This window comes from Apis laboriosa, unplaced genomic scaffold (assembly GCF_014066325.1).
Source record: "Apis laboriosa isolate Shangri-la unplaced genomic scaffold, ASM1406632v1 scaffold28_cov147, whole genome shotgun sequence".
Lineage (NCBI taxonomy): Eukaryota > Metazoa > Arthropoda > Insecta > Hymenoptera > Apidae > Apis > Apis laboriosa.
Genome location: NW_025222687.1, coordinates 746,340 through 771,426, shown reverse-complemented (window position 1 = coordinate 771,426; position 25,087 = coordinate 746,340). Strand labels below are relative to the sequence as shown.

Below are 25,087 nucleotides of genomic sequence, written 5' to 3'. Positions count from 1 at the left end.
GCTCCTATTTCGAATCGAGAGTCATCCATTAGAAATAATGGGAAAGAAAGAGAAAGACGAATGAGGCGAGCCGTTATCTCCTCTCGATCTCGTAACGTTCGCATAAGGGGACGCGGCGAACTTTCCGTATTTTAACATTTCTCTTTCTCTCTTTCTTTAGCACTTGTACGAGAAGTTTCTACGTACTGTTCACTGGTGAAAAAAAGTCTCGCGGGACGGCACAGGGGCAAGAGAGGTTCTCTAGGACGATTGCCAACTTTTTTAGACTTTGTTAACAATTCTGACATTACACATAGTGATAGGAAAATTATAATTTGAATATTGAAAGTTGTAAAAATTATTTTCATTGAATGAAGTTATGTTAATATTTATAAATTAAACTGTTGTTACAAATCATGTAATTACAAATCATAATTAGCTTGTATATATTACGAGAAATAAAAAAATTTTATATCGATACGTTAGAATAGTCTGAATAGTCTGCCTATGCATAGACTAATGGCATTGTGATTTAGATACAGATCGTCGTTTTATTGTTTCTCTCTGTCACAATTGAATTAGTATATGTGACAAATATGTGTAAAATTAGACGTTTCTTCCCATATTAATCAATCAGACCCGCATTTCTTTCTTTCCAGCAGTGAATAGTAAAAATCTTGACAAATTTTCCCTATGTATATCCCCTATTTTTATCGATGCAAAATATTACATATGAAACGTAATATTTAATATTTAAGAATATATGATACGACGATTCATTCGAGTGGAGGAAAAAAAGAAAGAAAAGAGAGGACGAAGAATTGTCGAAGATTTCTCCGCGAATCTCTCCTTTTTTCGACCGATTATCGACGTTAGAAGGAAAGGCAGCGGCTCGTACTGAAGGGGAGACACGCTAGTTAACGATGCGGCTACTTTATGCGACAGGTATATTCTTCTCTTCTCCTCTTCTCGTCCGACTGATTTTTCGTAATGGGTAGATGTGGGCATAGGGGCAATCAGTGGAGCGAGGCCAGTGGAAGAAGGCAGGCAAGCCGGTCGGGTTAGGCGCTATGGACGATCGTGTTCGAGGAGCCGAGTGACCCGACACCATGCGCTTACGGCAGGTGCTTGCCTCTTACAGCCTTTCTCGGTGGTGTCGGCTTCTCTCCTACCTTTAATACCGCCTCGGTTAAGAGCCAGACCCGAAAGAAGTACCTTGGCATCTGCCTCGCTCTCTGGACGGCCGCGCGCGAGTTTCGGATCGTCGGTGGCTCTCGACCACGAGAGGTGGGGAAGAGGAATCGAGCCACGCGCCAACCATCCCCTCTACTCTCTTCCTGCTCGCGTCTTCACCAACCTTCCATGTACTCTGTCACCTCTCTCTCCCGATATTACACATCGCTTCCTGAAAAAAAATAATCATCCTTATTTCAACGGAATCGAATCGAAGTGGATACTTTTTTTTTTTCTTTTTTCTTTTCTTCTTCCACTCCATTGTTTCGAACCGATATCGCGATGCGGGCAAAGTTGCAAAGTTGGTAAACATAATGACGTGTGTGAAAAGCGCGCGTGTACAATTGCCGTTACCTTGTCGGTACTCGAACATCGTCCAATGTGACATCGATAATTAAAATCGATATAAAAATCGGATCGCATAATCCGTTCCGCGCGTGCGAGGTAATCGATCTTTCGCCGGAGCAAAATATCGTATAGGTGAACTGGTTTTATACGAGGGCAGGTGACTCGGTGTGACTCGAGAACACAGCTTCGCTTCGCTACTTGTTTTATTCGTCCTTTAACCGAGTCTTGACACGGTAAACGTGTCGTTTTTACCAATTAAAACGAGCGACTTCTTCTCGATAACGGATTTTTTCTAATCCGTCTCGCGGATTAAATCGTGGAAGGCGAATGTAATATTTCTCTCTTAAGGATTGGGCGATAACGGAAAATGTTGTGCACGTTTACTTAGATTTTTCTCTTTACTTGCACGCGGATATAAGTTAATAGGTTACTAGGGGGAAGGAACGTCCTTGAACGAACCAGAAGATCCTGTATCTCCGCTATTATTGAAGCTTACCTTGAATTTCAAGGTATATCTTTAGATTTCGCAGCTGTAACGCCAACTACCGCCTTGTTAATCTCTCTCGTCCTTTCCTCGCGCCTTATATTTCCGACAAAATGATTTAACGCGCGGAACACCACGGGGCCGCGGATTAAGCGAATTTTAAATTCATTTACAACGAATGGTCTTTTTCGTATGAAAGATGATTTACGTCACGCATATACTTATTACACATATCCCATAGTGTAAAGATGCGGATCGAATTTTTACACGTAGTAGTTTAGTGCATCCATATATTTTCGTGATTGAATTGCATCGAATCGGCTCGTGAATCCTGAAAGGGCGGATTGTTGAACCAATTTATTGCCAAATTTTTCACAATTTCAGTTCGAATATATAGAAACTGGACCAAAATTATTTTTTTCCAGGTTTTGAGCTTATATATATATATATATATATATGGAGATTTAATTTTCAAAAAAACAATACCCGCTTTTTATTATAATTTTTTATTTCGTTCAGAAATGTATATAACATAAAAATACAACTAAATATATATAAAATAAAATTGTATAAAAAATATATGAATATACAAATATAGAAATATTTGTGATTAGAACTCTCGAAGTAATAATGGTTCGCGTTGCACAGTGGTTCGAGTAATAGGGGCTAACTTAGGACAAAATTATTTTTTTCCGATTTTGAGCTTATATTTTTTATTTTATATATTTCTAAAAATTTAATTTTTAGAAAACAATATTGCTTTATTATAATTCATTATTTCATTAAAAATATAAGTAAATATATAAAAAATATAAATATATAAATATATAAATATATAGAAAAATAAAATATTTAACCAAAAATGAAAAAATCAAAAATTACAATTTTTTAAAAATATGAATTATAACGTTAAAAATACACTTACAATTAAAAAAAATTAACTATTTGAATCTGAATCCGATGACTTGTGGGAGGAATGATGAGATACAGATGGATTGGACAATTTGTATTACAAATTGAGAGAATCGAATTTATTCTATTGAGAGGAAAAAAAAAAAATGCAAAACGTGACTACCCCAAAAGTCTGGTTCTCGCGTCGTCGAGAAAGAATAGGGAAGAAAGTGCGAAATCTCTTGTTCGCGAAAGGAAGAGAGATTTGAATGGACGTCCTGCGAAAGACAAAGCACCGTCCGAATGAAATGGTAATCGGCGTGGAAACGAAGTTAAAAAAGAAAAAAAAGAGGGTTGGGAGGGAGGAAGGGAGCAAGGTTTGGACGGGCGAGCGGCGTCGCTCCGTCGTACGTATCCGGAGGAAACGTTCTCCGCCGCCGACGCCATTGTTCGCCATGACGCGGCCGGCGATCATTTATCAATGCGAATAATAACGGCAAGACTCTATGCGCCCGCTCACACGACCGTTTTTACCCCCCTCCTCTCCCATGCGCACACCGAACCACGGATATACGCGTACGCGCAGGATACGTGTACACGTGTGCGATGCTTATAATAAAAGCCGATATTCCACACGCTGAGGAATAGCGATTCCGGAGGCGGTTCAATGCTTGAATGCATGGAATTGAAAATAATGGCGGAGTGGGCGTTCATTGTGCTCGGTGCCCGAGCTTTTTGTCGCTAGCTCTCTCTCCCTCTCTCTCTCGCTCTCGCTTTCTGCCCGATTTTGACGTGGCCGGCCGAGCCACTACACGTCTCGCGAAACGTTGCTCGCAAAAGGAACGGAGAAACTCTGAAAAAAGGAACCAACGACTCGAGATATATCCGCTCTCGAAACCGGAAACGTAATGGGCCGGTTTAGCTGGTGGATTCTCGCGGCTTTCTTTGAAATTTTTTAACATATATATACATATATATATATATATATATATATATTAAAAAATTGGTATTATTTGCGTTTTAATAAACAGAAGTTATAATTGTGGAGAGCAGTATCATAAACTTGCTAGATTAAAGAAGTAAATTTTTATGTAACTTGTTTAACGTTGAAATTGGATGGCGTCTGGTGTCACGGTGGGACATCGACGGAGGTCTTCCTTTATTTTTCTCGTTTCAATTCCTTCTTTCATCGCGTGGATAAAAGTCGAATCGTAAATGTAAAGAAAAGAATTTATCGACGGCCGTAAGCCGATTGTTGGAGTGGCTGACGGAAGTCGGGGAATAATTATAATTTAAGGGAAATAATTTTTGGCGGCATTCCAGTGATATTGGTCCCGAGTTGTAAAATCTAAATCTTAATGCTCTCGCTCGAATATTTTAGAATAGCGGTCGCGTGTTATCACGTCGATAATGAAAACCTAGACTTTGAAAATTAAATTTTCGATCTAAAAGAGATTTAAAAGGAAGATTATATATTGATTATAATTATATTTATTACATTTCTCATTCATTAAGAAAAGCGTTTAATTACGAGAAATTAAAAATCTTACATGAATATTTATACGAAACAAGAAAATATTTTTTAAACGAATTCAGGTTTCATCATTATGGAAAATAATCCAAAGGAAATAGACCGTAAAGATATTTTTTAAGCAAGAGATTCATTATATATAATTCTTATCTTAATTAACGCGTGAATGAAACTTCTTTTATTGCCAATTTCCTAAAAATTAATTCGCTAAATATCAGACGATTGCTTGTTTAATATTTGTTTCATGATATTCATCGTTTCAGGGAAAATCAGTGGGGAAATTTATTCGAAGGAACGTGTTTATCCTTTCTATGTAAATGAAATTGTTCGAAGAAATTCTCGAGAGAAGGAAAACACTGGGGTGTTAATAAGACGTCTGTCTATAGGCGGTGATCTCAAAGTGGGACGACAAAACACGGAGAGCATCACCTGGAGTGTATCGTTATTACCAGATTTCGCAGGATATTACAAAACACATCGGACGGTAGACGTCAGATGGCTCGCGTTAATTAAGCCACCGTTATGAAAAACGGTTGCGGAGAACGGCGGGGTCCGTCGCTCCCGGCAAAACGCCGTCTCGAAACCTGGGGTAGAACGATAGGAACACCGTGATTTATTTCACCATCACAACCGTACGAAACGCAACTGTGCAACTTTAATCCGCGTTAACGAGTCCGAGCGCATAATTTTCTCCGACGAAACGATTCGTCTCTTCTTCGCGCAATGTCTTGTTGGCACGAGGCATATGTAGGTAAAGTGATCAGTGTATCTCTGTTTTCTTTGATACGAGCATTTAACGTTTGGTAAAATATTGCAATGAAAAGTTTCAATTTTGAAATGTTACGAAGAAGTAAAAATTAATGACGTGTACCAATGAGAAACATCAAATTTTGGAAGTAGAAAAATGATTCGAATTATTGAATTTCACGAAGTAAGTTAGAATGGATATTATTTTTCGAAACGTCAAAGGAATGGAATAATTCAACATAAAATATCGACGACTCGCGTAAATCGCTACGTGACCACAAATTTACGAGGGAAACCGTACAAAATTACGGTATAAACTCAAAGAATACCAATTTACGCACGTCTGCCGCGTATAAATTGAATAAAAAGTGACGGCGAGGAAAAATCGGAAGGAAAATATCTCGCAAAAATTCAGTATAATCGTACTATTACCACTACATCTTAGCGAAACGAGATTCGAATGATACCCAACGTTAACGATTCCCGCTGGATGCTCTTGAATGGCTAATTGCGAAAGAGAGAAAATTACGAATGAAATGAAAGGAAAAAAAACTCGAAAGAGACAAAACACACATTCTCCTGAATTGCGAAAATCAAAAGAAATGGAACGAAAGGAAAATTCGAAGCAGAGAGAGAGAGGGAGAGAAAAAGAGAAAAAGAGACAAGAAGGAGTTTGGCGTTAATGAGCGTTGGCGCGCGCCACCAGTATCAGAGAGTGGCGCGCACGCGTGAAAAGAGGACGAGGGAGACGGTAGAGTAGTACGCGACTTATACGCGCGCGGAGAACGAAAACGGCAGCTGCAGCTGCGCACCGCTGCCACGCGCCCTCCGCCGCTCGACTCTCTTCGGATACGATTTTACAGGTCTCTCCTTCTTTCTTTATTTATTTCCTCCCTCCCTCCCTCCCTCCCTCCTCCTCCTTCGCCCGTCTTTCTTTTCTCCCCGCATCGTCCACCCTGCGACGTTCCTTTCCTCGTCGCACGAGCGCCACCCGTCTTCGCCCGTCCTTGTTCACGGCCGCGGTGACACGCACGCACACGCATACTCGGACACAGGGTCGTGCGCGTCCGAGAGGACCACCGGACTCGTCACCTGCACCTCGCCAGACTCCCAACGGTCCTACGGCCACCGTCGACACCTTGCCTAACTTCTCCGTCCACGGATGGAGAGGAGGAAGGGAGGGGGGAGACTACCGGCCGAATCCCGAGATTCGAATCGATTCCACGATACTCGTGTGATAACGCTCCCGAGGGATGGAGGGGACGGGGGAAGAATACTTTTCCGATCTCTCGAAGAATGGAGAAAAATTTGTCGATTCTATCGTGAAACGAGCGGTTTCGAATATAATGGAGAATAATTTGAAACGTATCATGAGAAAGAGATGGTAGAGAGAAAAATATGTCTCGTTCGAGGATTTATTTTTTTTTTTTTGATTGAGGAGTATTCTTGAAGCAATTTCATCGATAAATGAGGAAGAAAGAGAGAAAGAAAGAGAGAGATGAATTAGAATACCATTTTCCACGATACAGGTTGCGCGCGCGTTTTTCGGTCGGGTGGTGGGGATTCGAGGAGAGGCTGTGACGTAACGTGCGACAGTAAACGAGCTCCTGAGAGGCAGACAGGTGCAGAGACGCATTGGGCAAAGATGAATTCTGATGCACGATATTTCTTTCGCGCGTGCGTGTTCGGCCACGATTGAGCACGCGCCTCCTATCCCCTCCTCTCTCGCTGGAGAAACATCTTGAAAAAAGTGTGTTTATAAATTACGAATTATAAATTGCAAATTAAAAAAAAGTACCGGTATATGTACAATAAATGGAATAAGAACGGATACAAGAAGGAATACGTTGTATAATATCGGTTGTAGGGAAAAAATAAACGAGGTTGAGAGAGCGGATTGTCGTAAGTTGAAATTATAAGTTTATCCCTCCACTTTTCAAGAATTGCCACCAATTCCTATAAATAATATTTCTTACGTACCGTTTCACGTTCTACGATTGAAAATGTTTATGCTCAAGTTTAATCGGAAATAAGAACGCGTGGAAGGAGCATAGGAGAAGGAAGAAAAACGTCTGGGTATAATACTTTTAGTGCCTGTCTACATTCAAATCAAAATATATTCGCAAATGTAACGTTTCAACGTTGGCAGCTGCCGATCGTAATTGGTACCCTCGGAGGCCCGCATCCTCAAAGTGTCGACATGTATCTTGCATCGAAAATAAGAAGCCAATGAAAATGGAAAAAGAAAAGAAGAAAAAGAAAAAAGAGAGAGAGAGAGAAAAAAGGGACAAAGGATACACACAAGGCACGCGTCCCGCGATGTATCTCGGCCAATTAAAGTTTCTACAAAAATTTGCAAACTCGAACTCGATCGCGTGGAATACTTTTTTTCTTTGATGAATCGTTTTTTCTTTCTTTCTTTCTTTCTTTTTTTTCAACTCGAATCGCATCAAATCTTGAGAATCGTGCACGATATCGCGAAATTCTTGCGTGAAATTGCGTTTACTTATCCGGTGAATAATGATCGTCGAATAAGAATACGTACGAGTACGTGAATTAAGAAATTAATTGGATACGATTGGATATACTTTGGCGAAGTTTTTTCCCGTCCTCTCTCTCTCTCTCTCTCTCTCTCTCTCATAAAATATTGTATCTATTTGAAATACGTCGAAATTTTCTCTCGACGGGATTCGAATAATCGGATAATACGATTTCGTTTAAAGAGAAGAATATAAATGTAACTGGTTTTCGTAAATAATTTCGAATTGTTTCTTTTTTAAATTATTTTTACAATTTAAACATAATATTTCAAGATTAAGAAAGCCAATTTTCGAAGATTTTGCTTCTCGATTTTTATCTCTCTCTCTCTCTCTCTCTCTCTCTCTCTCTCTCTCTCTCTCTCTCTCTCTCGTTCGTTTTTAATTCAACGTATCTATCGAGAGAGATCACGATATACAGCATTGCTTTCCCCAACCTTGAAAACCCTTTTTCTGCTTCATGAGTAAATTTCGAGCGAGATCCACCTGCCGTTTTGTTTCCAACCAGGTTTCTCACAGCTCTCTCGCCTCTTTCCTTAACCTTCGTATTAACGAATAAAACCAACCCTCTTCCCCCCGTGAAAATTTTACGCTCGAAATTATAAATAATTTCGTTTTTCTTCCAGATGCCTGGCGGCTGTTCATCACCTAATAAAAAAAAAAAAAAAAAAAAATTATCCACGCGCGGTTTTCCACAAAGAAATTGAATTTTCTTCCGAGATGCCAAAACTTGATCTTATCACGGAAAAAGAAAAAAAAAGATTTCGTTTCGCCATTTCCTTTCCTATTCCAATAACGAGAGATAAGAAAAGAAATGAAACACGAGAGGATGGAGGTGCTAAAAACGTCGATAATCTCCGGTGAGTAATAACGAAGAACAAACCCCTCCGAGAGAAAGAAGGTTTGAAAAAGAGAGCCGCGGCAAAAGGAAAGAAAAAAAAAAAAAAGGGACGAGGGATGACGAGGGAGAGAGAGAGAGAGAGAGAGAGAGAGAGAGAGAGAGAGAGAGAGAGAGAGACAGAGACAGAGAGAGAGAGGTGAGCGCGAATCGAGTTAAGTGAAAGGGAAGAAGAAGAATGGAAGAAGAGAAGGAGGAGGAGGAGAAGGAAGAGGAAGATTTTGAAGATAACACCGGTATAGCGCGTCTCTGTTGAGGTTCTTAGCGCCGGTACCTCGTTAATTACACCTCGACCGATCGTAATTACCCCTCTGCCACATAATGAGTCGATTACCAAAGATGGGGACGGAAAGAAAGAAAAAAAAAAGAAAAAGGAAAAAAGAAAAACTTTTGCGTCGCCGTATTCATCTTCGATCCGAGAAAAAAGAAAAAGAAGGTATGCATTTTAAAATTCGCTCCATTTTTCCACATACATTTACTCGAACGAAACATCTTTCGTTATATCGATTTTTCATTTCGTATCATCGTCACGTTCGTAACTCGATATTAACGAACTTTGTTTCTTCGCAGGTTTCTGGAAAGTATGTAAGATAAAAATATATGTATCACCATTATTCCTCGCCGCAGAGAAGAGAATAATTTCGTTGGCATTGGAATAATCACGAGGAATTTTATCAGCGCGAGCGTATCTCGAATACCTATGTCTTTATCTCGAATTCCTCCTGAAATAAAAAGCGTTTATTTCATTATCGCGTGTCGAACGCGTGTGCATTTATTATCTTTAATATCTCCATAGTTGATCTATGAAGTTGAAGACGAAGAGAGTGAGCCGGGATCAAAGGTCATCGAGAGCGAGATATTGGTACGGTCGTACCTCCCCCCCTCCCTTCGCTTTACCTTGACATCTGCGCGTGCGCAATTCCTTTGGCGGGGAGCAGACGTTATTGTTTCGCGAAAATCAAGATAATTTTGTAATTTTGCATCCCCAAGGCTCGCGTATGTTTTTCCTTTTTTGCGAATTTGACGATCTTCTATCTTTTTTCTTCTCTATTTTATATTATGCGATTAAAAATAAAACTCTCTTATCCGCAGGAGGAGAGTCGCTATCCGATGACAGATGCCGGGGAGCAGACGTTATTGTTTCGTGAAAATCAAGATAATTTTGAATTCCCAAGGCATACGTTTTTCCTTTTTTGCCTCTTCTTTGTAAAAAAAACGAATACCACTGAATTTGACGAATTTCTTTGCGTTTTATATTATACGATTTATATTTATATTATACGATTAAAAATAAAACTCTCTTATCCGCAGGAGGAGAATTGTTATCCGATGACAGATGCCAGGAATGGGAAGAAGAGATATTTTTCCCGAAAAGAAGAGATCCGGAGGACGAAGTCGTAAATATTGTGGTTCGTAAAACAGCGTTCGACGAATCTTAAATTTCTCTCTCAAGATCGATCGAGAAGGAATGAAAAGCGACGGCGCGCAACTTATCCGATCGTTAATTTCTCCGTCGTTGTAAAATCACACGGCGGAGATAAGATATTTATCATTGACAGTTATTGTTATCTCGTCGCGATAAAATTTAATCGAGATCCTGTCCTTTTTTTTTTTTTTACAACCTGCATGCGTCATGCGATTTCCTGTTCCACGACGCATCCATCGTTTATCCATTCACGATATTCGCAATCGTGTTTTAGTTATCCACCGTTTATCCGTTAGAGAATGCACTGTATTCCGATCTTCTCTGCGTTTCGATGATATTCGACGATATTTCAATATATCCACCGTTTATCCATTAGAGAATATGTTGTAAAAAAAATATGTATTCCGATTTTTTCTGTATTTTGACAATCGACGCATTTACTGTTTATCCATTAGAAAATACGTTGTAAAAAAAAATATGTATTCCGATTATCTCTGTATTTCGACGATATTCGCAATCATCCACTGTTTATCTATTAGAAGAGGTTGTAAAATATGTATTTAAATTTTCTCTGCGTTTCGACACATCTATCGTTTATCTATTACAAAATACATTGTATTCTATTCTTCTCTTCGAATTTCGACGATATTCGCAATCGTGTTTCGATATATCCACCGTTTATCAATTAGAGAATATATTGTAAAGAAAAATATGTATTCCGATTTTCTCTGCGTTTCGACACATCTATCGTTTATCCATTACAGAATATATTCCGTTCTTCTCTTCGTATTTCGATGATATTCGCAATCGTGTTTATTCGTTAAAGAATACATTGTACTTCGATCTTTTCTGCGTTTCAATGATATTCGCATATTTCAACGTATCTACCGTTTATTTATTAGAGAATATTTGTAAATTTGTAATATTTGTTGTAAAGAAAAATATTCCAATTTTCTCTACGTTTCGACAATCGACGCATTTACTATTTATCTATTAGAGAATATATTATAAAGAAAAATATGTATTCCAATTTTCTCTGTGTTTCGACAATCGACGCATTTATTGTTTATCCAGAGAATATGTTGTAAAGAAAAATATGTATTCCAATTTTCTCTGTGTTTCGACAATCAACGCATCTACTATTCATCCATTAGAGAATACATTGTAAAGAAAAATATTCTAATTTTCTCTGTGTTTCGTCAATCGACGCATCTACTATTCATCCATTAGAGAATACATTGTAAAGAAAAATATTCTAATTTTCTCTGTGTTTAGCCAATCGACGCATCTATTGTTTATCCATTAGAAAATACGTTGTAAAGAAAAATATGTATTTCGATTTTCTCTCGAGCGTTTCGACGATCGACAATATCCGACTATTTATTTATTAAAGGATACGTACTTCTTTTCGATATGATATTCTCGATCATACTTCGACCATTTCCACTTTGATGGAAATCGATTTTCGAAAGCAGCCAAGTGTCAATTCTCGATAACCGGGAACAAACGATTCCCGGTGCGAAAGATTGGGGAAGAGGGGAGGTTTTGGCCGGCATTCCTGAACTGAAATAAGCGAGGGACAGATCCTGGAGGACAGATAGTCCAGTGGGAACGTGCGCTGTCCTTCGTGCCGTTGTTGCCCTTTGTTCGTTCACGTGAAAAATGACTGTGGCGAATGATCATCGCTGTACACACACGGATGAAAAAAGAGGGACGCGGGACGCGCGATAAATCTTTGCCCCGCGTTGCGAGTAAACGGCCGATCGCTTCTTACGCCTCGGTGACAAGAAACTACTACTCCGTGCTTTTTTACACGTTTTCACGTTTTAAAAGATAGCATTCTTATTTTTTTTTTTTTTTTTTTTTTTTTTCTCTCTCGTTTATCCACGAGAAAGTTGGATCGAGATCGTTTTATGCGATTTCTTGAAAGGCGACGACAAAAGACAGGTTGTAAATTGGTGATTTTCAACAGGACGAATTATGAAATTATTCGGAGTCGAGGAACGCCAGTTTGGGGGGGAAAGATAAGAGAAGAGACGAAGATAAATTTTCGTAATCGTGTAAAAAAGAAAAAAAAAAGAAATAGCGATTCAAGAAGGTAACAAGATAACAAGGTTCGATAACAAGCGCAATGATGACGTTTGTTGATTATGTAAATACAATAAACAACTTTTAACAACCAATTACGCAAGACCCACGTGGGTTCGAAAGGAGCAGCATCTACCCGATCGATAATTGCCATTAAGATTATGTAAAACGAGTTTTTAAACGGTAATTAACGAAATAATTAACGAAATAATTAAAGCAATTTAGACAGATTTAATAATAATAAATATCCATGCTTGGAAAGGATCCCCCCCCCCTCTCCTTGATTACTCATCCATTCAAAGCGTGGATCCACTTTGTACGTCGTACACAACCGAGAAATACGTTCGAAGTATCTTCCGCTTTTGCGACACTTTTCTTCGAGCGCTATCACCGATAACCACCGCCAGGAGTTATCCTTATCGAGAGTACAACGCGGCCACTGTGCGCGGCGCGATTCCAGTCTCGCGTAGTTCCTGGAACTAAGCGAGGCAGTGATAAACGCGGCAAGGTCGTGGTGGTGGCGGCGCGCGCGGCATGGGAAACGAACATGGCAACCCCCGTTCGGCTCCACGCCGCCTCGACGTGTCCAGGATCGTTAATCAGCGCAGCGCCCCGGCTACCATGGGCCCCGATAGAGCCGTAAAATCGTGTTCGTTTTGCGCTCGAAAACGCGTCGAGCCGCTATGCCTGTATTCATTCGCGTCTCGTGCCAACCTCGCGTCTCGCTCGCGGATACATACATACACGCAGCTTCATACATTTATTCACCGAGTAATTGCAACTTTACACGCGTGACACCACGCGAGGCGAGGACAATTCCCTCCCTTTCCCCTCCTTCCCCCCCCTCCTTTCTTTCATTTCTTTCATTTCTTTCGATCGTCGTCGAAAGCTCATCGTTTCGCGAAAAGCGAAATTATTATTCGACGACGCAAGTAAAAATGGTTTTCGGATCGATAAATTAGGAAGTGACGGTAGTCGGTATCGTTACGCGCGTAAGGCGGTATACGCGGTATATATAACACGAAACACAGAATCTCTATCGTGCGCTTTGTTTGGAGGAGGGGGTAATTAAAAACTCTTCGATAAAGAACTCGTACGCGCAGCTGCGAAACTTTGTTTCGGCGAGGAAAAGAAAGGGAAAAAAAATTCTTCCGATACAGAGGCGGTATTGATTATCGCCAATTTATCTTCGATCCTTCGAAGGTAAACCTGTTGTTGGAAACAATAATGCGCGGGGGAATATAAAATTTTCGAGCGATCGTATCCCTCGTATCCCCATCCAACCGCTCAATTTTCCGTCGAATATTCGAATATCGATAATTCTTCCTTCTTCCTTTTCTCTTTTTCTTCTTTTTCTTTCGATCAAACGACGCGACATCTGCGAGCTTAAATTCCACCGGCGTGTTTCGATATCTCGCGTATCTCGTGAATTTTCTAAAATCAGTTGCCGCCGCTTGGTTCCCGAGTAACGAACGAAAATATGGGCGCCAGGAATTCGCCTGCGAATCGCGAGGAATTCGGTGAACCTGCAACGCGGCATATGCTTCGGTACGTTGCTACCTTGATATATACCTGCTAAACTGTTCACGAGAGGGCATTCACGGGAGCGCCATATGCGTGGTCGATTAGGTTATGGGTGGCAACCCCACATGGTCTTTGGCGAGGAAGGAAGGTGGTGGCGCGCACGCATAAATTCCCTTCCTCTAGGTCGAGTGCTACCTGTGCGTTATTGTGTGGTGCGCGTGCGCGCACGCGCGCGCACGTCAGCCGGTAACGAAATGCCGACACGTGGAAATCGATATATTTCCAAGGTGGACCTGTGTATTTGCATTTTAATACTTCTTCACCATGTTATTTAAAATTTCATATTTATCATTAAATTTGTCATCGCTCTATTCGTCCTTCTTCCCTTAACAATATGCGTATCTTGTCTACTTCTATAGAGTGATTATATCGAGTTGGGAGTAAAAAAAAAAGTAAATATTCAATTATCGTATATCCTAAATTGGAAAATGATAATTATGCTCTTGCAACATTTTGCAGAGTTGAAGAGTACCATCTTGTTCGATCTTGTTTCGAAGTTTTTTTCCTTTTTTCTGGTTCTGGATTGTTTATTAATCCACTACGTTTTCATTAACGCAGAAAAGTCGATTCTCCCATCGACCTCGAGATATTTTGTTCAATCGAAAAAAAAAAAAAAGGTAAAATCGTAATAATTCTTCAATAGGAGTCTTATTATCGATCTTTCGATAACCAGACACGATCGTTTAATATTAATATTAATTACATGATAAATTCAAAAACATGGAATAATTTACTTTCATTCGAGTCACGCATTTAGTTACGTAATATAAATTCGTTATTCGACTCGAACAATGCGCAATTAGACTCGTCTGGCTCGACCAGTTGGACGATATTTTAAGACTTTGTTTTAAGATACTTGTAACAACGTTTTTGCATTTATTTTTCAAATACAACGCGATCTCTCTTCAGTGTTAATTTCACGATAATTATCGGTGATGTGGCCAGTTAGCCTGACCGACGTGGTTCAAGAATATAATTACGGAACAAATTGTCCATTCAAAGGTTCAAGGTAATAAAGCCATCACCGACTGAAAAATTTTCTTTTTGTCCTTTTCCTCCTCTCTTTCCCTATCTTTCTCTCTCTCTCTCTCTCTCCTCCCCTTCCCTTTCCTCGTATTCACCTTCCTTGTTACCTTACCTACCTCACCTCACCTTATCTCTTTTTCTTTTTTCGTATCTTAAAATTTTATCTCTTTCTCGTATCATATAATGATTTTTCAAAAAAAGGAAAGGAAAGGAAAAAGGAGAAATAAAATATTTTCGAATGTACAATTTGTCGGGGTATATATTTTTTATCGTAACGAAATTATATGGGAAAAAAAGGATCCCTGTTTCAAGGGTCGAGGATGTACGTATGTTAACGTCCTTGCGTCGGATCAGCGAAAATTAGTAGTTGGCGTAACGGGTACGCGAATGAGCCACACCGTTCACAGGGGCGTCATGTTCCTTGGAACAGGTTGCCATACCAAGAGAAGCTCTACGATGTTAATGGCGATACCTGCAACTTTGCGGTTAAAAATTTGTCGCGCGGTGAGAAGTACGAGGAAGACGAAAAATGCCCGACAGTCTCGTAAATCTTTTTACACCGATACCTCTCTCTTTCTCTCTCTCTCTCTCTCTTTTTACATCTCGCCTTTCACCCTGGTCCTTGAAGGAACCAGGAATTGCAAGGAAGAAAAAAGAAAAACGTAAAAAGGAAAACTTAGTTCGAGGCGGATCGTCGTCGATCTTTCCTTCGAAAGTATCGAAAAACTCGGCCGGTAACAGAGAGATACGATTATTAATAATAATTTCGCGAAATAACGAAACGAAAGAAAAAGAAAAGAAAAGAAAAGAAAAAAAAAATGAAAAAACTCGAGGAGAGAGTTTCGGTTTCGATGCCGTGGCGGTATCGGTGGTAACCGCTTATCACAGCGTTATCAGTTACATGCGAGTACCTGGATACAAGTTAGTCAGAGAGCACGTGAAAGCGCTTCTTTATCTGTCGAAAATCCGAACGCGAGACGAGACGACATTCGGCCGTCGTATATTTATCACGCAGCCTCGACTCGCTCGGTCCGCGCGCGTACTTATACGCGCGCGTGGGGAGAAACGTCCAGTGGCCCTCGTCGAGTGCCCCTTACGCGCGCCGCTTTTTTCCAACAGAGAGAAAGATAGACGCGCATAGATGGAGAGAGAGAGAGAAAGAGAGATAAGGAGAAAGAGATAGAAAAAAAGGAGGGAGACAGAGCGCCGGTAAAATGAAAAAAAAGGAGAAGAAGAAGAAGAAGAAGAAGAAGGAACAGGGCATATACCTGTTCCACGCGTGAGCGCGCACACACACGCACTCACACGAGGTTAGGTCCACGCGCGCTTACGTGCGCGCGCACGTCCTCCCCTTAAGCACGAGGCCCGGCAAGCACGCGTGCGTCCTAGTACACGCACGCACGCTTCGTACGTAGCGGATAAAAGGGAGCGGTGGTGGGGAGAAGCGAGTGGATGGATGGGGGTCGGCGCGCGCCACGGCGCGAGGGTGGGGGGAACGGCTCACGTCTTCCACCCCCTGCCCTCCTCACCACCGCCGAAGTTCCCGTAACACCGCTGCCCCCAACTTGGGCCCACGTATCCTCCATACGCGCCCCCTCGCTCCACTCGCGCCGCGCCCTCTTTCCTGCCTAGCTTCTCTCCTCGCCCGCCACCACCCCCTCCTCTCCTCGTTCTCCTCCTGCTCCTCGTCGTCGTCCTCTTACCACTCGTCTTCTTCCTTCCTCGCCACGCATCTTTTCTCTCTCTCTCTCTCTCTCTCTTTCTCTCTCTCTGTTTCTCTCTCGACCGGCTTCTCTCTGGACCAGCTTTTCTTTCTCCCGATATATAACTGTTCAAATTTCGATCCCTGAGACACACAGGCCGGTCGGTGGGGATGCGGACCCTTCTTGCTTGCGTGCCAGTGTCTCTCACGCGTGCACGAATTTTCGGGGATCGTCGCGAGCCCCGATTTCTTTTTTCTTTTTCTCTTTTGTTTTTGTTCTTTTTTCTTTTTTTTCTTTTTCTTCTTTAATATCCAAGAATCCTTCGTTCCAATATTTTCCACGATCGCACAGATACGGATAACGTTACGTTTACGCGTAACGTCTCGCGGTAAGAAATCGTGATGCTATTCCGAATTTTTAATAAACGCTTTGTTTCGCAGGAGGAGCGGGAGGAGGGGATAGCTCTCTGGGGAGGGAAATTGCGTTTAAACAATTAGGTGAGAAATAACGGAGAAGTATTGAAATCTACTCGGAGTAGAAGGATGAAAACGAGTGAGAGTGTCGAGTGTGTTATCAGTGATCGATAACGGCGAAATAGATGGCGGAAAGAGGACGAAAGAGGGCGATTCACGAAGATGAGAATCTCGGGCGTTGTAGGGCCTTTGGATGGATGGAGGAGTGGTGGGGATGCGGACAGGGGTATGAGGCGCTGCAAGCCAGTAGGGTGGGAAAGAGGGGGAGAAGATGGGGGTTTAGGGCCCGAGATCGAGTATGAGGCCTTATGGAGGGGATAGGCGCGTGCCCGCCCTGGCTATATAAGGCCTCGAACCCTTCTTAGTAAGGCATTTCGGGAGCCAGATCCGTACCGTGAGCGTCAAGGGTGCGGTTTTTTTTCAAGTTTTTCGACTTTACCGATCTCTCGTCACGCGTATAAATCGTGCGATTCGGACGTCTCGTTTATTTCTCTCACTTTTTCGAGCGACGTGTTGTTCCTCGTGTGTTTCCTATATTTCTCTTCCCCCTCTCCTTTCTCTCTCTCTCTCTCTCTCTCTCTCTCCTTTCCTCTCCTCAACGTTTCCATAGCACGCGTCGCAGCCGAATTGCATCCCGAGTTGTGAGAGAAGGAGGGAGATTATTTTCTTCTCCTTCTTCTTCGGTCAGAGAAAGAAATTGACTCGTGATCTCGTGATCGTGATCGATATCCATACTCGAACAGTTCCGTTCCGTCCCGTCGTCCCGTGCAGTTCTGATCACACATCGAACCGATTATTATCACCGATCGGAGGATTCCATTGGTCAAGGTCATCTGGCACGCGCTCCAGCGCGCTCGTGCTCTCCTCCGTGCTAGCAGGAGGGGAGTCGAGGGAGGAGGAGGAGGAGGAGGAGGAGGGGAGGGGGAGGGGGAGGGGGGGATCGAATCAGTGATATGACCTTAGTGGGAACGGCCAAGGAGGAAGGATCGAACGCATTGCCCGTCATGTTGAGCGTGCAGCAACAGCACCACCACCACCACCACCACCACCACCACCACCACCCCAATCATCTTCATCACCACGGCTCGCCGTCGGCCGTCGGCGGGCAAACCCACAGGGGGAACGTGATCGTCTCCACGGCGAGCACCGTCCAGGCCAACGACATCAAGATCCAGCAACACGGATCCTGCAAGCGGTCCAAGATTTACGGGCAGGGGGGCGGCGGCCCGTACGGGGCCGTGCCCCATCAACCCGCCTCGGTCGCGAGGCGGAACGCCCGGGAACGGAATCGCGTGAAGCAGGTGAATAATGGATTCGCCACGTTGAGGCAGCACATACCGCAGAGCGTTGCCCAGGCGTTGGGCGGGAGCACGGCCGGGACCCACGGTGGGTCCAGGGCCGGTAGTAAAAAACTGTCCAAGGTCGAGACGTTGAGGATGGCGGTCGAGTACATAAGGAGTTTGCAGCGCCTTTTGGAGGAGCACGACACGGGCTCCGACGTGTCCTCCAGCGTGTCCTCCCCCACGTCCTCCTCCTCCTCCTCCTCCTCCTCATCCTCCTCCTCCTCCCCCCCTTCCTCCGCCTCGTCCACGTGCAGCTCCACGAACGGGATCGGCGTCGAGCCGTCCTCCCTTCGTCATTCCTCCCCCGAGCTCAGACTGCGCGGAAACGTGAACGCTGGCAACGGCAACGCTGGTGGCAGCAACAACAACAGCGGCAGCAATAATAACAGTAATAACAACGAGATTCGACACCACGGCGGCAGCAACGATTTGCATCGGCACCAACACCTGAGACAAAATCCAAGCCCGACCTTCGTCCCGGCCCCTTGCTCCGAGGCCTCGAGTTCGCCCACACCGAGCTTCGTTTCCGAGGCGTCGTCAGCTGGCAGCCAAGGGTACGCCACGTCGGGCACCCTTTACGCCGCGCATTCCGATGGCTACGACAATTACGAGCCCATGAGCCCCGAGGACGAGGAGCTGTTGGACGTCATCTCTTGGTGGCAACAAAGTCAATGAGATATTTGGCCAAGTTTCATATATATATATATATATATATATGTGTATATAGAGGTTAGTGTCTGTCCTTGTTGTCTCTATTTTCTTTCTTATCTTATCTCTCTCTCTCTCTCTCTCTAGATTCGATCGAAATTTCTCTCTCTTTCTGTAGATTCGTTTCGATGTTTATTTTTCACGGTGGAAAGAGGGAAGGGAGGGAAGAGATTATTACGTCGCGCTCTTTGAGAGATATTTTATTCTTTCTTTCTTTCTTTCTTTCTTCCTTCCTTCTTTTCTTCTCCTCCTCTGAAAGTTTTTCTCACCTCCCGCGCTTCTCAACGATCGTAAATTTTGCCCCGTGAGGTAACATCCGCGTTACCTTACCGAGGAAGTTCAAAGAAATTTCCGACCAGATTTGTGACCTTGCCCCGGCACAATGCAAGCGCGCGACCCCTCGCTGAAACTCCCGGCCATTCAAATCGCAGACTCCATTCAGAGGGGCAACGGAGAGTATACATTCGAGAAGCGACGCTTTTGTCCCCCGATTTCTTTCACCGTGCAACCAACACGCGTGTGTCGCGCAGCCCTCGTGTGTGTGTGTGTGTGTNGCCCTCCCCCTTCATCTACCGTTTTTTCCAACCCTCCCCTCTTTCCTCCCCGCCTCACCTTTCAACTTTTCGAATCGTACGAATTTTCGCCCCCTTTTTCGTCTCTTTCCGTCCGAGAAGACGAGAAATTTTACCATTTTCCTCTGCGAGAGATCGCTCTCCAACCCCTCCCTCCCTCCCCCCCCCCGCCCTCCTCCCCAAACAAAATTTACTCGAACTCTCCCGAAATTTCTCTTCTTTCTCCTTTTTTAAAATTAAGCTCAATTTCTCCTCTTTTTTTCCTTTTTTAAAAATTCCTTTTTCCCTTTTTTAAAATTCGGTTTTAAAAAAAACTAAGCTCTTACTACTGCTACTAATAATAATTAAGTAATTAAGTAATAATAATAATTAATGGAAATGGGAAATATTATTATTATATTTTTGTACGAGTTTGTACGAGTAGTATAATCGAATAATTATTCTAATTTTCTTTTTTTTTTTTTTAATCAAACTCGAATCACACGGACGTAAGAAGTTTTCGAAAAGAATTTCTTCTCGAAGAAATTCTTCGTTCCTTCCCGCGGATTTTCATTATTCCCATCTTGCTCCGTTTTCCCGTCTTGTTTGCCTCTCCTCTCTCTCTCTCTCTCTCTCTTTCCTTCCTCCCTTGACAAGAGACGATTTCGTCTGCCGCGTTTAACCTGAATGCATCTTTCAGGATATTCCAGTCCCTCCCTCCTTCCCTCCCCTTTTGTGGGTTTTTGAACCGGTACGCTATTCTTCCGTCTTTCTCTTTTTTCTGTCTCTTCCCTCCCCCCTCCCCTCTCGTTTCGACCGCCGCCTCGTTCTTCGATCTCCTCTTCTTCTTTCACCGCTGTACCCACGAAGAAGCGAAGGAGCGAAGTCCCTTCTTCCCTTCTGGTAAAAGTAAAACTTAGCCCTCCCCCCCCTCCCCTTCCTCCTCCCTTACCTGAAATCATCCCCTGTTTCACTGTATACGTGTATATACCTGTTGTGCAGCGTTAACCTTAACCGATCCTCGGACCAAGCCTTCTTACAATTTTATAATCCCCTGATACACGGGGAATGAAATTGTGAACTTGTTGCTACGGCGTTTTTATTTTTATCTATTTCTCGATTTCTGTTTCGATCGGGCGAGAGAGAGAGAGAGAGAGAGAGAGAGGGGGAGGAAATATAATTTATAATTTAACTGGAAATTTTCGAATTTACGAGATTTTTATTACGAGATTGAAGAAAGAAACAGCTTGTTCTAAATCGATGTTAATTTAAATTAAACTGGTGAAATTTTTACCAATTGTTATTCACGTGTATTAAGAATTTGTTATTAAGGATTTTTATCTTTTAAGAAAATGTAATGCGATGGTGAAAATGTTTGTTTCTCTTTTTTCTTTTACAGAAACAATGGGGAATGGCGAGAAAATGAAAAAGCGACGAACGCTGTTCTAACACTGTGATCTAGTCATATATTATAATGTTTTAATAATTGTAATTTTTACGAATGAGGACAAATCGTTTAGATTAGAATTATAGATTAGAATTCGTTTTCTTTTTTTTTTTTTTTTTTTTTTTTTTTAATTAAAAGTCGAGTTAATAATATGTCACATTACGAGAAACGGGTTTATCGAGAGAAACGTTCATCATTAGGATAATGATGTAGAAAAAGTGTCGCAAGGACGTTAAGGAAAAGATCAAATATTTGAACAACCATCCTTGAAGGATGGAGCATTCCAGAGTGCCTTACGAAGAGAAAATTGTTTTATATTTTTAAATAAGTTAAATAAGTTAACAGATTAGGCTGATTGCGCACGAAAATAACTTTTTATTATTGTATTTCTATGCTATATTTTTTAGAAAGGAGAAAAAAAAATATTATTATTATTATATTCCGGTATTAACAAAAGTTTGGAGAAGGAAAAAAAGGATGTAATATAAAACGAAGTTTATATCGAACGTTAATACTGGAAGAACTGATTTGTTGTAAATTTTATACAAATGTTATTAACGTTTTGAGATGTTGACAATTCGATGGATACTGAAAAAAAAAAAAGCTTCGTTAAAGTTTATTTATATATCGATTCGAATAATTATTTAAATATTTTCATGAAATTGTATAATATCGAGTTGTATTATAATAACCTGTAATATTATTGTAAATATTGTTTATAACGAGATTATTTTGATAATGAAATGGGATAGAATTCATTCAACGTTCACATTGGATTAAAAAAAAAATGGAAAAAAAAAAATGTTGAAAAAGTTTTATCAAACTCGTGCCTCTTAAATATATATATATATAAATATACATATATATATATATATAAAATAAACAATAAATCGTTAAATATATTGAACAACGTTATATCAGATTCTCATTATTCCCCTTGTAACGTAACGTAATCTTCTTTTCTCGCGAAATCTTCCTTACCGATATATCTCTCGTATCGTATAAATCGAACGCGTATTACGATAGTTGAACCGTGCCGTGTATAACGCGAGATGAAAACAAAGAACGATTGAACGGAATAAAGAACGATTTTCTTTGGACAAGTGTAAAATATTGATTTATGAATTCGAATTACGGTCGATAGAAATTACGACCGTAGTGTCGGAACAGTTGACAGCGAAGACAGGTACGATTTGTAGATTCTTGCCGGGCCGGGCCGAAAGAAAATTCCTTGACAATTGTTCATTGTTGCATGATAACGGTACCCAACGTTTTTCGATCGTGAAAAATTGATCTTCAATAAACAAATCGCAACAAGTGGTATTGTTTCTTGTTCAGGTAGCCACAGGTTACTAACCTAACCTAACCTATTCTAACGGATCCGAACAGAGTAGTCCTAGGTACAAATCCCTAGAGGATAGGCATCGATCTTCAAGTTTGAAGATAACGGAAAATGATATTTAAAATTTTTAAATCGTTTTCCTATCTTTTCTTTTGTTTAAAAATGTTATAAACATCGAGGAAATAAACGGGATTGCGGTGATCGTAAAACTACTGAAAAATCTGATCTTTGTGAAGCACAAAGAACGATATTATTTATCGGCCTTCTATCTTGTTATCGCCACGTTTGGTCAATCATTGCCTTGATAGGAAAAGTAAATTCACGACACAAATCGGGCATTGTCGCTCGATACAAAGCCGCCTTTTCGTTTCCACCATTACGCCAGCAGGTATTTCGACACTTCTCGACAAATTTTTTTTTTTTTTTTTTGCCTCCGATGGCTGTATAATTTGAAAAAAAAAAATTCATCATTTTACAAATCCGCCTAAAATTTCCAGGATCGTTTGGTTTCTTTTTCTCTAGATTTCTTTTTTTTTTTTTTTTTTTTGTTAAAAGGGATATATCAAGGATCCGAGTTTCTCCTTTCTCTCTTTTAAAATCTATATTTATCGTTTAAAATAAAGACACAATTTGTGACGCGTAATTTACACATGTGTATATATATATATATATACACATTTTACGTTGACCACAATTCGCGCGATCCACTCAACGATTCACCGATTTCGCTTGATTTACGTTCTCTGCGGTCTCTCGAAAAACCGAGGAACAACGAAAGAAAGAAGTTCGAGCGTTGGAAAAGTTACCGCGAATCCCGGCTGGTTATTTGCTCTGAAACCGCAAAAACGGGGAGAAGACTCCGCCCTTTCTCACCGCACTTTTAAAAGTGTCGCGAAAGAAAACACGTTTTTCAAGAGCTGTATCATTCGAGGATCGTTAAATAGTGGAATCATGGAATAATATTGTCGAACATAACGCTTAACCGTTATTGCTTATACGTTGTAGCTCGCGGCGGAAAAGTATTTGTCGAAATAATTGTCGATCGAATTGCAAAACGAAACGAAGAATTGGATCGAGTAAATCTCAAGAATCGAGAAACTTTAGAACACGATGAATTTAGAAAATTGATCGAATCGGTATTTATTACGTTAGAGGGGTAATGTAGGCACGCGTTACTTGGAAACGCGACGGTGAGGCTCGAGTAAATCCTCTTATCCGCATCGATGACGCCCGACCAGACGAGGAACACGAGGATGAACGGCGAGGAGAGTCGTCGAGCCGCGTACGCGGAACGATCGAATCGCGGACTTGCCTTACCGGTGCAACGAGTCGAAAGGACCAGCTTCCACGGGGCCTACGTTGAACACACGGATGCAGATCCGTCTAGCCGGCAACGACGATCTCCTTGGAAAGGAACAACCGACAACACTCGTCGCGCCTTGTTACTACCTCTCCAGCCCGCGTTAAATTGGATTTAAATTTCGAGATTTATAACACACGGCGACAAGAGAGGCCCCTCTCTTCGAGGAACTCTCTTCGCACTCTCTTCGCTTTCTTTTAATCTTTTAACGCGCGTTGTAGCGTTGTAGCGTAGAGGAGGGAAAAAAAAAAAAAAGAAAGAAAAAAAAAACAACTTAGACGATCGTGTTCCTTTCGATCTTGTCCGCAATTTATTACGAACAGGGTGTCGAAATTCTCGCGATGCCCCTCCCGCCCCCCCCTCCCCGTTTCATTATGCAATCCGACGGATTGAATTCTCGGCTCGAACGATACCAGGAGTCTATAAGGGGATACGAGTGATTCAAGCATAGAACGCTTCTTTGATCTTGGAAATATTTGTTATAAGATGGCTATTTATCAAGCTCGAATTGTGAGAAACAGAAAGCTGATCGATATTTTCGCATCGAGTATTATTTATATCAGATAATGTTCTTAATGGAATCTCGCAATTTTACGTTTCATTAAACGAATTATTTTTTCGTTGTCTCGTTGCATTTTAGATTAATCAAGCGGATATTAATTTTAACTCGATGTTAACTGAAACGAATCTCTCAAGGATATCGATATAGGAACATTCAATGGACTTACATCTCGGCTATAAGAAAATAAAAGAAATACATTTATCCAAAGAAGAACCGTGCCAACTCCTCTTCACCTGTATACCTTCCTGTTATATAAAATCTTAATTTCGACGAAAATTCGCTAGAAAAAAAAAAAGAAAAAATTGTCAACGATTTCTCGTTAAAGATTTTTCGTTAAAAAAAAAAAAAAATCTTAGTCAATTCTCAAACAACGAAACAAAAAATTCTTCACACGCGTGTTTCCGTCACGATACATTTTCTCACCAGTTTTAATCGTTCGCTTGTGGTTCAACTTTGTTGCACCGAGTGCTTATTAGCGTAAACCGTAGCCCGAAGCTAAATTGTCATGTTAAACGAAGCAGAAATAAGAAACGAGCAATACGTGCAATTTCGCCCGAGATGCACGTCTTTCGGTTTTTTTCAATTTCACCATACGCACACCTCCTCCTATCCGTTTCGCAAAAAAAAAAATGCATTCATGTGACGTTGCATCTTCTTTTTATTCTTTTTTTTATTTTTCTTCCTTCTCTTTGTATTTTCTTCTTGGAAAAGTATCGACGAGGATCAACGAAATCGGGTCGATAAAGAGGAGACGTGTAATCTTGTTGGATACCGTGACGTGTAATTCTTTTTTTTTAATTTTAGCGAATTCTTGTCGAACTCGAAG

General features: G+C 41.4%; 1 protein-coding gene and 1 long non-coding RNA gene across 8 annotated transcripts in view; both read left to right on the top strand.

Moving 5' to 3' along the window:
- LOC122714268 overlaps positions 1 to 25,087 on the top strand; it is a 110,126-nt gene that overhangs the window by 74,296 nt on the left and 10,743 nt on the right. For 4 of the 7 annotated variants that reach the window (XR_006346614.1, XR_006346611.1, XR_006346612.1 and 1 more), the window contains exons 1-2: positions 8,786 to 9,084; positions 9,219 to 10,057. This is a non-coding gene — a long non-coding RNA (uncharacterized LOC122714268). Of the gene's footprint in view, positions 1 to 8,376; positions 8,611 to 8,785; positions 9,085 to 9,218; positions 10,058 to 25,087 lie in introns of those variants that run through there. The other 3 variants (XR_006346616.1, XR_006346613.1, XR_006346615.1) reach the window with 3 other exon arrangements.
- Positions 17,299 to 19,000, top strand: LOC122714267 (achaete-scute complex protein T3-like). The gene has a single exon (XM_043935465.1). The coding sequence runs from the start codon at positions 17,902 to 17,904 to the stop codon at positions 18,964 to 18,966; it is 1,065 nt and encodes a 354-aa protein (XP_043791400.1). The 5' UTR covers positions 17,299 to 17,901; the 3' UTR covers positions 18,967 to 19,000.